Source organism: Sinocyclocheilus grahami, unplaced genomic scaffold (assembly GCF_001515645.1).
Source record: "Sinocyclocheilus grahami isolate Dianchi unplaced genomic scaffold, SAMN03320097.WGS_v1.1 scaffold933.1, whole genome shotgun sequence".
In the NCBI taxonomy this organism is placed as follows: Eukaryota; Metazoa; Chordata; class Actinopteri; order Cypriniformes; family Cyprinidae; genus Sinocyclocheilus; species Sinocyclocheilus grahami.
In genome coordinates, this window is record NW_015506112.1 from 17,146 (window position 1) to 29,681 (window position 12,536).

The 12,536-nt window shown below is 39.4% G+C and overlaps 1 protein-coding gene across 1 annotated transcript in view; it reads left to right on the plus strand.

Moving 5' to 3' along the window:
- LOC107564425 (astrotactin-2-like) overlaps positions 1 to 12,536 on the plus strand; it is a 243,594-nt gene that overhangs the window by 4,990 nt on the left and 226,068 nt on the right. Inside the window, exons 2-3 of the mRNA XM_016249517.1 lie at positions 8,466 to 8,478; positions 8,578 to 8,977. Coding sequence (XP_016105003.1) covers positions 8,466 to 8,478; positions 8,578 to 8,977 — 413 coding nt within the window. The remainder of the gene's footprint in view (positions 1 to 8,465; positions 8,479 to 8,577; positions 8,978 to 12,536) is intronic.

Sequence of the window (12,536 nt, forward strand, 5' to 3'; positions counted from 1 at the left end):
AATTCGGCTTTTACATCAGTTCTGTTTTGGTCTAGCAAGGTTTGTCTGTTTGTTTATTTATTTATTTTATTGAATACTTATGCTATTACGATAACAAGCTGTGTTTAATTGTAGTTGGTGCTAATTTAAAAATGTGGACACATTAAGAAGTCATTAGAATGGTGTGCACTCACATGAGATGAAGACTGAACTCACATGAGATGTGGTCTGAAGCCAAAATATCGTTGGCTCATCGTAACGTGGAAAGATTTGATAGCAGAAAAAATCCCAAGTAGTTATGCCTAATTTGCTGCTTCTTCATTGTATGGGAAAAATCACTAGTATCAGTGTAATTTGCATTGATGATCGTACTGATCCACGTTGATAGCAGTGCAGTGTCTAACACCATTATGGTATCGTATCTAAAGTGCACAAAGAATAGTGATGCTAATGATATCTACAGGACTACTGAATTCCCCATTAACTGATCAACAAAATGTGACATAATCGTGGTACATCCAGAAATGCAGGACCCTTTGACTATTTGTCATCCAGAATACCCGGAAATCGCTGTGCGAAGCATGTGACCCATGCTATTAAATTACTGCAGAGTATCTCCATATATCCCAAAGTTGATTGTTCCTTTTTTAATTTAAAATGTGTTGTTACCATAAACTTGCCTGTATTAAGGCTAAGGGAATTACATCACTTCATTAACTATGAACTTGATTCTGCAAGTAGTGAGCTTGAGCCTTTAACGCTCATTTAGTTTTCCCTCCCTTTTGTCCAATGTGTGTAATGAGGTCACGTCTGTTGGACTGATGACCGTGTCTCTGGGGTGTTGTGCGCTCCGGACGACTCTTACTCTTCACTAATACCCGGCCGTAAGTCCAAGGGGCAGTCAAATTGCTGGACAAATCTGCCCTTTGTGCAACGTCAGAGGAACAGACAGATAGAAAGAGAGAGCGAGGGGTGGAGGGGAGGGTGGGCAGATCGACTGGACATATTGTGCTCTGTGTGTGTTGGGAGGGGGTGGACGCACAGCCTGAGTCAGTATCAAAGGCCACAGTAACACCCGTGTGGAAGATTCTTACTAAATTTTCTCAGGCTAAATGTAATCAGGTCAGTGGATTGAACTGGAAACACTAACTCTTCACTAATACCCGGCCGTAAGTCCAAGGGGCAGTCAAATTGCTGGACAAATCTGCCCTTTGTGCAACGTCAGAGCCAAGAGGAACAGACAGACAGAAAGAGAGAGCGAGGGGTGGAGGGGAGGGTGGGTAGATCGACTGGACATATTGTGCTCTGTGTGTGTTGGGAGGGGGTGGACGCACAGCCTGAGTCAGTATCAAAGGCCACAGTAACACCCGTGTGGAAGATTCTTACTCAATTTTCTCAGGCTAAATGTAATCAGGTCAGTGGATTGAACTGGAATCCAGAATCATCTTTTCATATGAGTTCAAGGTTTAATTTAAAATGTAATATCAAGCCGGATAAAGGGGATTGCAATCGAGATCAGGTTTGATTATGAACAATAATGCTGCATCAGATATGGACCTCTCAAACAGTTTAAAGAAAGACCATGCGAGTTTTGGTACAGAGCTGTTTTTCTTCTGGTCTTTGAAGGCCGTAATTGGACAAAACTTAGTATGAGTATCACTGGGGTTCTCTCCTCACTCTCTCCCTTCAGATCTGTCAGTCTAAAAGCCGATGTCTCTTTCAAAGCCCAAGGAAAAACAGCCTCTATAGTCAAATAAAAGTCTCCCCTGAGAGGGAATGAAAAAGAGAGGAAAGACAGCGATAGCAGGCAGGGTATATCTGACTCTCTGATCCACACTAGGACTGAAGTGGGAGGAGGCAGCTGGCACAACACATGGCACTTAAACATCATACTGTGCGAAGAAACGGCAGCACACAGCTCTCGGCGCAGGCGTCCACTCTGACTCTAATAAGCCCTCTCGCATGTCAAAGCCACCCAGAGATCCCGGTGGGTAACAGAACTTCCAATCTACCCACATCCCAACACCCCAGGAGCCCCAGACTGAACAGATGCTGGAGCGTCTGCATGTATCTTTCTGTCCTTAGCTCTGTTCCAAAACCTAGGCAGCTGCTTTCTGTTGCAGTAACCTTATGAAAATGGAACTTCATCCTTGCTGGACAAAAAAAAAAAAATGCAGGTCTTAGCTGGTTATAGCTAGCCTCCCTGACTGATCAGCTCACAAGCATCCAAAAAAGACAGATTTGCTTCGGATTGGCTTTTACAGGGAGGAAAGTTGTCTTTTGAAATGCTCTAAATAGACAGTAAATCCCTTCACGCAATGCACACAGGAGACTCAAGCATAGTCCCTTTCAAGGAAAGTCAGTTTGCTTATATTCGCAATGCCTCTGGCCATCTATTTTGGGCATGCAAGACAAACTCCTCTCCATTTGAATAGAGGAATACTGCAATCTCAAATCTGCCTTTCAAACTCAAATTTAAATAACATTTCTAATCAGCAATAAAATCGAACATGCACTGTTGATTAAATATTGTCGCTTACAACTGAATAGTCTCAGCCTCAGACGTCATGCCCACGGACCGTTTACTGAACGTCTGATGCATGCGGCACACAAAAGTGGAAACACTTCAGGAGTTTCGAAGTCGTCATCGGATTGCTTGAATTATACAGGATTTCCGGGAGACGTGTGTGTCGCGTTCTTTAACGTTCTGCCAGGAAACAAAGATCCTATGACGCCAAACCCCCTCACGAAAGAAGAAAGCCGTCGTGTTTACAACTGTGACGATGAGCGCTTAGCAGGATCAACTAAATGCTGGATTTTCAAAAGTATGTGAAATATTTCAAGTTCGTGGCATAGAATCTTTAAAATACGTCCGAGAGTTTTACACACCGGTCTGTTATTGTGGCGACATTTTCACGCCCCGAAACGTGACGCTGAACGAAACTAAGTGTGATTGGTTGTTTGACATGTCTGTCAAACGGCCTAATGGGTGGGCCTTGGCCAATGAAAGCTGCCATGGATTCCAGACCTTCAGCCGTCAGTCTGATGGTCTGGCTACGTGAGACTAACAATTGAATAACCTCACTTTTCATGTTGTTCCTGCCAGTGTGCATGTGCTGTTGCAATCACAAGTCTCAGGTTTCCATTGAATCTAGAGCACCTTAAAGCAGCTGCAATGATGCAATGACTTTACCAAATAGCTCTTTTATTTAGAAGGCAAAACTTTTATTACTAGACCCGATATACAGTATTTTGCATTGCTGTTTGTACCATTCATAGAAAAACAAGTGAACTCTCTTGAGTATTTTACAGACTTTGATTTCAAGAGAGTTTGACATTAGCATGTTGCTAAACTGACACCACACTATTTTAATAGGCACAACAAAATTAGGTTTAAAGAGTCTTTCTTTTTATTAAAAGTTTGATGCAGTGCATTCTAGGATAGCCCTCTGCTTAAAGTAGGCAATGCTACCTTTGAGTTTGGTCAAAAGAATCATGGTGCAGGCTGTTTGGATAAACTTTACTTGATTTTGAACCTTACTCGTGTGTGTGTGCGTCGTATTATACGCTTACAAGATGTGTCCTTTTACTTATGCGGCCTGTCTTTTGTATGCCCGTGTCTGTGTATGTTCCATGTGATTTTTGCCAGAGAGATAAATGTAGTCTGTGCCTCTGATGTTGACGTCGACTTTGCCAGCTCTGGGAGTTGTTTTCCTGTGCGCAGATGGTGGGAACAGAGTGAAGCAGGTGCTGGGTGAGGTTCGTCTGTGTTGTGTTGTTTTTTATCCCAGAGTTTGTCCTAAAGGCATGGCTTCCTCTGCTGTGATCACCTGGTGAACAGATGACGGGGATGATTTTCACTGGCCGGCCGTCCATGTTGCTGGAGGTGTGATTTACTTCATCTGCCCTACTGTGAGGCAATTTACTCTGGTAAATGTCTCATCATTAGAATGTAATGAGAACTAGATTTAGGGAATGTTGCTTGCTACTGCCACAAGGCTAATGTGTCTAAATGGTTTTCAGCATGTCAGTATATGTTTGCTAATTTGTTTTGAATTATTATTTTGTTGCTCCTCTGGGTGGTTGCTAGACTGTTGTAAAGAGGTTTTTGAGCAAGATTTTTCACCTTCATTACTCACCAGGTGGAAATTGTTTTATACACCTGACTTGTGGCTAGGTTTAAAATGATGTTTTAGAAGATATAGTGCATTTGAACCTCGTAAGATGTTGATATTAAAATAAATTGCCTACTTTCTGTTCATGTTCTGTTGTTTTTCATCTGAGTTCTCCTAAGACTGTACTTTGATTTTTTTTGAGCTGCAGGTTGTGTATTGTGCATCTAGTGGAACGCCTTCAAAAGTTATTACTAATATGCCAGATGGTCTCAGAAGTCTGTCATGCATTATGGTTTTGTTTATTCTTCATTATCTTTTAAACAAAATATTACAGGATGTCTGGAGACATCTTGTTGCCTGGCCAGATGTTTGCTTGGGTGATGGCACGTTTGGCGCATGACATTAAAAACAAAACAAATTAAAAACATATAATAATAATAATATTTAAAAACTGTGTACTGATGTTTGAATATATTGTGATGGTAGTAGCATTCTGCAGTTATGGTTATATCATGGTTCTTAATGATTACCATGTGTCATGGTCTTTCATAGTAGTACAATATAATTCATAGAATACAAAAAAAAGGGTGTTAACATGGTACAGTGTCCAAAAGACATCTCATTTGATCTGCGATATTATGCAATACAGTTGCCCATTTTGAAATGTTCTGCCTTTATCCATAACATTAAAAATAATAATACTAATAATAATAATAAAATAAAAAGTAAGTACAAGTGTATAAACCATTTTTTTCCCCTGTGCAGCTTGACTCTTTTATCTGTTGAAGTGTTTCCATTTCCATTCATAACATTTGCTAACCGGCCCCATTGTTTTCAAGCTTAAGACAACAGACAGTGTGCACAGAGAATCCCAGGAGTGTTTGAAAGTTTAAAGAATGGCTTAGCCTTTCTCATTTTTCTGCATTTTACTTTGAGGGAAGTTTACTTTCAGTGGCTGAGCTCCTGCTGGAGATTAATGAACACATTTGGTCGGGGCTGCATTGTTCCCATCGAAAATGCCCATCTACAGTGCTATGATTTATGGACAGCCGGCAGTGCATGAGCTGTAATTTGAGAGGGGTTTGTTTTTCCTCATGAAGATGGAATTTTAAAATTTTGAGATTAATAACAGCACTCTAGTCATTTATATAGTACTGCAGGGAAAAATAGATCGGGAAGAAGCAGAAAGTACAGACCAGAAGTGTTAGCCTTTTGATGTCATGTGCGATGGCTGTGTGTGTGTTCAGAGGTATTTAGTCATTGATGTCACTTTCTGCATTAATTGTGAGAGTTTAATGAATATGTGAGTAAATTCAGCATGAAATATAGAGGCATGTATTATATCAAAATAGTTGATCGGCAGTTGCTGAATATTTATCTTGAGTAGGTCAGCTTCTGATCTTCATTTTCTTCTGCTTTGATCTGCTGTGTTTTTCACATAGTTGAATTAATGCAGTGTTCATTCTCATGGGAAAGAAAAATCTCAAATGAGATTTTATATCTTGATTTTTTTTTTTTTTATGAGAATAATGGAGAGCATATGGAGACTTTTACTAAAGGCTCTGGCTTCTTAGATGCTTCTTGTGAGGAAAATAAATGTCTTAGATGTATTTCCTTTAAAGTTTCATAAGATCCCAATGTCTCAAAATGAGCTCAGAGGGATTTTCTCTCCACCAGCACAAGCAACAAGTAAAGCTCAGAAGGCAATTTTGGGCCCTGGGCCGTTGGACAGGTCCTGAAACCCCCCTGGGGGTGTTTGCGGAGTCATGGGTCTGGTTTGTTATGTACATGTGTATATATACTGTATATATGTATGTATGTATATATATATATATATATATATATATATAAAGCATCCTAGATCCCAATGTCTCAAAATGAGCTCAGAGGGATTTTCTCTCCACCAGCACAAGCAACAAGTAAAGCTCAGAAGGCAATTTTGGGCCCTGGGCCGTTGGACAGGTCCTGAAACCCCCCTGGGGGTGTTTGCGGAGTCATGGGTCTGGTTTGTTATGTACATATGTATATATACTGTATATATGTATGTATGTATATATATATATATATATATATAAAGCATCCTCTGAGCAATAACATTCCGTATACAATTCCATGTCACACTGGTTTTGAGAGGAACTCTCATGAAAACACATGGCACAGAGCAGAATGCAATATTACTTAGTATTCATTTCATTGTTTCAGATAATGTTTCATGTTTTCTTTAATTAAAATATTACGCTGCATGCTTTATCTGTCAGCTCAGTACTGCTCTCTTTAACACAACTGCAGGTTTAAGAGTATTACACAGAAACGGCTCAAGAGAGAAGAAATCTTTGATGTCCCTGACATGCCATGAAATGAGACAAACCATGCAGCAATGAATCTTCAGCTGTTTTATGTGTATTGCACCTTTAGGCCAGACACTCAAGCTAGAGAAGTAACAAGCAAAGCTCAGTGTCTCCTTACAAGACAGTGAAACAAGAGCAACGTTTGAAGTCTGTGGCCATGCATCTTGTATTACTGTAGCTTACCCAAATACATGCTTAATTTTGGCAACTATTTTCTAATCATCCAAGTACATCTGCTACTTACCTGCATGAGGAAATACCAAAATCTGCAAATTTGTTTGCTAATCTTTCACATAACAAATCACTACAACATGTGACAAAATTAGTTCAAAAATACCAGGTTGGTCCAGCTATTAACAACATGGATTCTAGAGATAGGCTAAGTTGATTTGGCCATGAATGCACCATGTATGACATTGGAAAAGATCAACATCCTTGTTTGGGGTGTCCAATCCTGCTACTAGAGGGTCACTATCTTCCCTAATCCTAATCCAAACACACTTGAACTAGCAATCAAGGTCTACAGGATTACTAGAAATGTACAGACAAGTTTGTTTGGGTAGCTTGGAGTTAAACTCTGCAGGACATTGGCCCACCAGGAGCAGGCTTGGACAACCCTGTTCTTATTGGTCCTAGTACAGGGGTGCCCAAACCTATTCGCAGAAGGCCAACACAATGTTGAGTTGAGCTCCAACCTGGACCAACACACCTGTATGGAAATTCCCAGCACTCATCAATACCTTGTTAACCTGGTCCAGGTGTGTTTAATTAGGGTTGGACCTAAACATTGCAGGACATTGACCCTTCATGAACAGAAATGGGCTCCCCTGCCCCAGTAGAACAAGGGTGTCCAATCCTTCCCCTGGAGGGCCAACATCCCTCAGATTTTAGCTCCAACCAACTCCAACACACTTGTCTTGACATTTCTAGTGAGTCTAAAACCATTAAATAGCTAGTTCTGGTGTGTTTAATTAGAGTTGAAGCCAAACTCTGCAGGATAGTGGCCCTCCAGGAACGGGTTTAGACATCCCTGTAGTAGAATATGAATAATCTATTTATTAAACATGTTTAGTTTTAGTCTAAGGATTAGATTGTCCTGGGCACAAGACTTCAACAACATTCATGTCAAACCTATGAATTTAGAGTTGATTAATGGCTTGGGTTTGAATTGAGTCTGGGTTAGAACAGCAGTGTTTTTCCAGGACCAAAAAAAAAAAAAAGGAGCAGCTCCTTCATGGCAAAATCCTGGTGACCACTCTGCTGTAGAGTTTAGCTCCAGTCCTATTAAAACACACCTGAACCAGCAAATCAAGACCTTCAGAATTACTAGGCTGCGTTCCACTCAACTTTTAGACACGCACTCGCAAACTTCCCTAAGAACTTCCCCTCAGGGAATCCCCACTGCCATTTTGAAGTGTGTTCCACTTCGTGAAGTGAACGAGGGAAGTTTATATGGACAGACCCTCGATTTTGACAGAGGGAGCGAGTCTGCTTCATATGCACACTTCAGGCCACTCCACAGACCACAGTGCAACACGATTATAACGTCATCGCAGATCGCGTTTAATTTATCCCCACCCCGAACAACTCTATAATATATAAATAATTTTTTAAAACATTTATAACAGCCCAAACATGCCTATATACATATAGAATGCTGCACCAAACAAATTTGTAAGGGGAAAATGTAAACAATAAACCAACTCTATAGCAGATTCTAAGTGATCAAGTGCTTAGGCCGTTCCAGTTCAGCCCATTCCAAGGGTTCTGCCAGTAGTGGGCTCTCGTGCAACGTAATCAATGACGTACATCCGAGTGAACGACACGGAGGGAAATTTGCAAGTGAAGGGCTTAAAAAAACAGACTGGAACGCAGCCCTAGAAACTTTCTGGCAAGTGTGTTGGGGCAGGTTGGAGCTAAACTGTGCAGGACTTTGGTCCTCTAGGAGCAGGATTAGACTCCCCTGTCCTACAGCCTCCAGAAATGCTTCCATTATTTTTTTGATGGGTGTCTCCTCATGGAGTCTTGAGCAGATAGTAAATGGCTGTAATTTCAGGATAGTTCATGGTGGGGAAAGTCTTGAATGTTCTTTCTTTTGGAATTCTGACATTTCTCTCTTGTCCTTTCTCTTCCAGGGTGGTCTGATTGCTCTTCTGTTAGTTATCCTACTCTTCACGCTGGTACTCTACACCCGTCAGCGCTGGTGCAGGCGTCGTCGTGCCCCGCAGAAGAGTGCCAGCACCGAGGCCACACATGAGATTCACTACATCCCCTCTATTCTTTTGGGCCCTCCGCAGAGCAGGGACAGCTTCCGTGGGCCCAGACCCCTCCAGCACAGCTCTGTCATTGGTATGCCCATCCGCGAGACCCCCATCCTCGACGACTGCGACTGTGAAGAGGACGAGCAGCCCGGACATCTGCTAGATGGGAAAGCACATCTAGAAGATGACTTGTGCAGCCAGGGCACCCACAGTGTGGACAGTCTGGGGAAAGGCATGGGAGAGGCCAACCATAAACACAGTCTTGATAACAGAGGTGAGAGCTCCAGCATTACTGTCACTGTCTGTTCTCTATTAGATCCAACAGATATATTTTGAGAATATTTGCGGGTGGTTGAGATGTTTGGATCTGATCCCTTAGACGTTTTAATTGTTTGTTGGTCTGTCTCTGAGTTTGAGTGGGAGAAAAGTCAAGTTTTATCGTCCATTACGTCCATCCAGCATGATTTGCCAAGAACAGGTTTCTGGAACAACATTAAGATTTTAGGGTTAGGTTTAGGAATTGGAGTTGGGAGTAGCTGAGTTAGGGACTTTGCCAGTTTTCTTGACTCTAAAGCTATGACTGTGTTCCAGGGCAAAATATCATGCTCATGGTTGTTTTATCCCTTCCTAATCATCACAGCTGAAGTTAACCAATAACCGTAAGCAATGCTTGTCTCAAAACAGTCTGGTGTACTTTAATACGTTATTTAAGTGTGTGGCACAATTTAATTGGCTCTTGCAGTCTGGAGCCCGTGGCGCTGATATTGGCGCATGTCTGTGGATGAAGGATGAGGATCCATCTGAGTGATGTTGACAAACAGAAGGAGGTAGAGGCTGAATAAATAATGAAGCACATTTTCCTGGCGTCAGGCCCGCACTTGCTCCAGGACTTCCGTATCGGAACCAGCTCTCCGGCATTCATAATTATTTCAATTAATTCATTATACAGGTGGGGACCTTACGTGCAAATATGTCCTTAAATCTGGAAAAATAAACCAGATCAACAAATCACAAGGGAGCAGTTTCCTTATGCTTTTTAATTCCTTTTCTTTTTTTCATTTGTGATGAAGGGGCATAGTAATTTTCCCTCTGTAAAGAATCCTCTAATGTCTTACAGCACGTAAATGCTAAAAATGTTGAACAAAATGTGTTTAATTCTATTGACAGAGTAATTCAAATGTTAAAAATAGATTTAATGAATAGAAGTAATGCAATCACTTGAGTGTACTCATTCATGACTGATTCTTAAAACACTTAAGTTCACTTTTTAATCATATCAAATACACGTTTTACTTTGCAATACATTTAAAATCATTGTTTTAAATACACATTTTTTACACAACACTTACACACATTTTGAAGTGCTAACTAACATACTAAAGCAAATGTAAAGTACTCGATTATAATTTCTACTGTAATGTGTTAACTGTAATATTACATTTAACATTTTAAATGTTTTTAAACTTCATCATACACAACATACAGATTCCAATAGAAATGAAAAAAAAAATTGTTTAACTTAAATACATCTTAATATGTAATTTCACAATTATACTGTCTTTGAAATATGATAAAAGTGCACTGCTGAATGAACTGACAAGCATTTATGGTAGTGCTGTCAAATCGATTAATCACATCCAAAATAAAACTTTGTTTACATAGTGCATGTGTATGTACTGTGTATATAGATATACACACATACAGGTATTTATTTGAGAATAAAATGTAATATACATATATATTTATATGAAAATGTGTTCATATATGAAAATGAATATATCTCCTTGTAAATATTTCTTAAATATATGCATGTATGAGTGTGTATTTATACAAATAAATATACACAGTGCACACACATATACTGTGTAAACACAAACTTGCATTGTGGATGCGATTAATTATGATTAATCGATTTGACAGCACTAATTGAAGTCCTACAAATAGCACTCTATAGTTCAGTTAATTGCATTTCACTCATAACTCATTTTCATTTAATCACAGTGTCCGAAAACATTACATTTATTTCACACCTAAGTATATTATTTTGGGTAAGTGTACTTAAAAGTATGCAAAAGTGAACTTATTTTTCACAAGGGATCATAAAACTGATAAATGGCTAAAAGCTTTCCGCTTGTCATAACTTCATTATACTAAGCTTCATTACTTGACCATTTATTTTTAATATTCTAAGAACTTTAAAATGTGCAGTTTTCACCCAAAATATAACTTTATTTGAACATTTATTTTTAATATTCTAAAGTTAAAACAAAGTTTTCTTCTCATGATTGGAATGTTATTTAAAGTTTATTATTAAAAAAAATGTTTCTTAGAATGTATATCAAACATATCAAATATTTTAATATGTCCCATAAACATTACTTTAAGAACATTTTGTATATACATTTTAAAAATATAACTTTTAAAAAAACATTAGAGTAAGTTGTGAGAATGTTCCCTGCTAGCTGGGTTTCTGTGTACCTGACTGTGTTTCTTTTTTGAGATGTACTTTTTATATATTTGTGGGCATTTCTGTTGAAAATCTGTTGAAAATCTACCCTCTGCCTTTAGCTTGTTTCATACGGGACCTTGAACTTCCTGTATGGATCAGAACTCTGCCTGGGGTCTTTAATACAGAGTCACCCTGCTCTAAATCCTCTGAGACTGGCGACACAGGCAGGGGGCGCCGCTGGGCGGATCCGATAGCAGACGTCCTGCATGGAAATACTGGCCTTGTTTCAGGGTTTAGTAGCCGTTCGCAGTGACAGCATCAGATATGTGTTAACCGCTGTGAGAAGGGACCAGCGGAGAGGAGAGCTGATATGAGACCTCGAGGTTTTCTGAGAAGAGGTGATGGCCTTTGCTCTACCCCTCATTCCAGTCAGACCGGTTCTCATGTCCTGTGTGTTTGTGTGTGTGTGTGTGTGTGTTTTGCTGTGTTGTTCTGCAGATAGGGCTGTTAGGAGCTTTGTAAGCTCAGGGTGTCAAACACAAAAACACACCTCACTTTTATTAGATAGCGACAGCAAGGGATCTCTCTCTCTCTCTCTCTCTCTCTCTCTCTCTCTCTCTCTCTCTCTCACACACACACACACCGGCAAACACAGATACACGTATGAACACTGTTTCTCAGATATGCGGTTTAACCATACATGCAGAACAAATTATTCGTGATTTTTTTTTTCTTGTTTTCCAGTAAAAATAATTTATCTGATAAGTAAAAATATGTAAAATATTACTTATTTTATAGAGAATAAATATTCAATATAAATGTGTTTTGTGTCACTGGCAGGTTTTTCTTACAGTTATGTTAAGCATATATGTGAAAAATACTCAGCAAAAAAAATAAAAATCTGAAAAATAAATGTGACAAATCGAAGTTTAGACATCAATTGAAATGATGGCATAACGGCAAATTATGAGATAAGATGTCATAGCTTTGGCAAAAAGTTGAAATTCTGAGATAAAAGGTCATAGTTATGACAAAACATCAAAATTCTGAGATAAAAAGTCAGTTATGAAAAAAGTCAGAATTATGAGATAAAAATGTAGTCATGACAAAAAGTCAAAATTATGAGTGATACAACATAGTTATGGCATAAGTGGAAATTATGAAATAATTACTTTATGATTTATAATATATATATATATTTGGATTGGTATATTCAGACAAATTATTTATTCTCTTAGATCTAATGACTTTTCACTCACATGTCTCTCATGTGGAGTCCAAACCCCAACGCAATTGCTTACAGGCTTTGGGTCGTTTGTGTGTGTGTGTGTGTGTGTGTGTGTGTGCGTGAGTGCATGTGTGTGTGTGTGTGTGTGTGTGTATG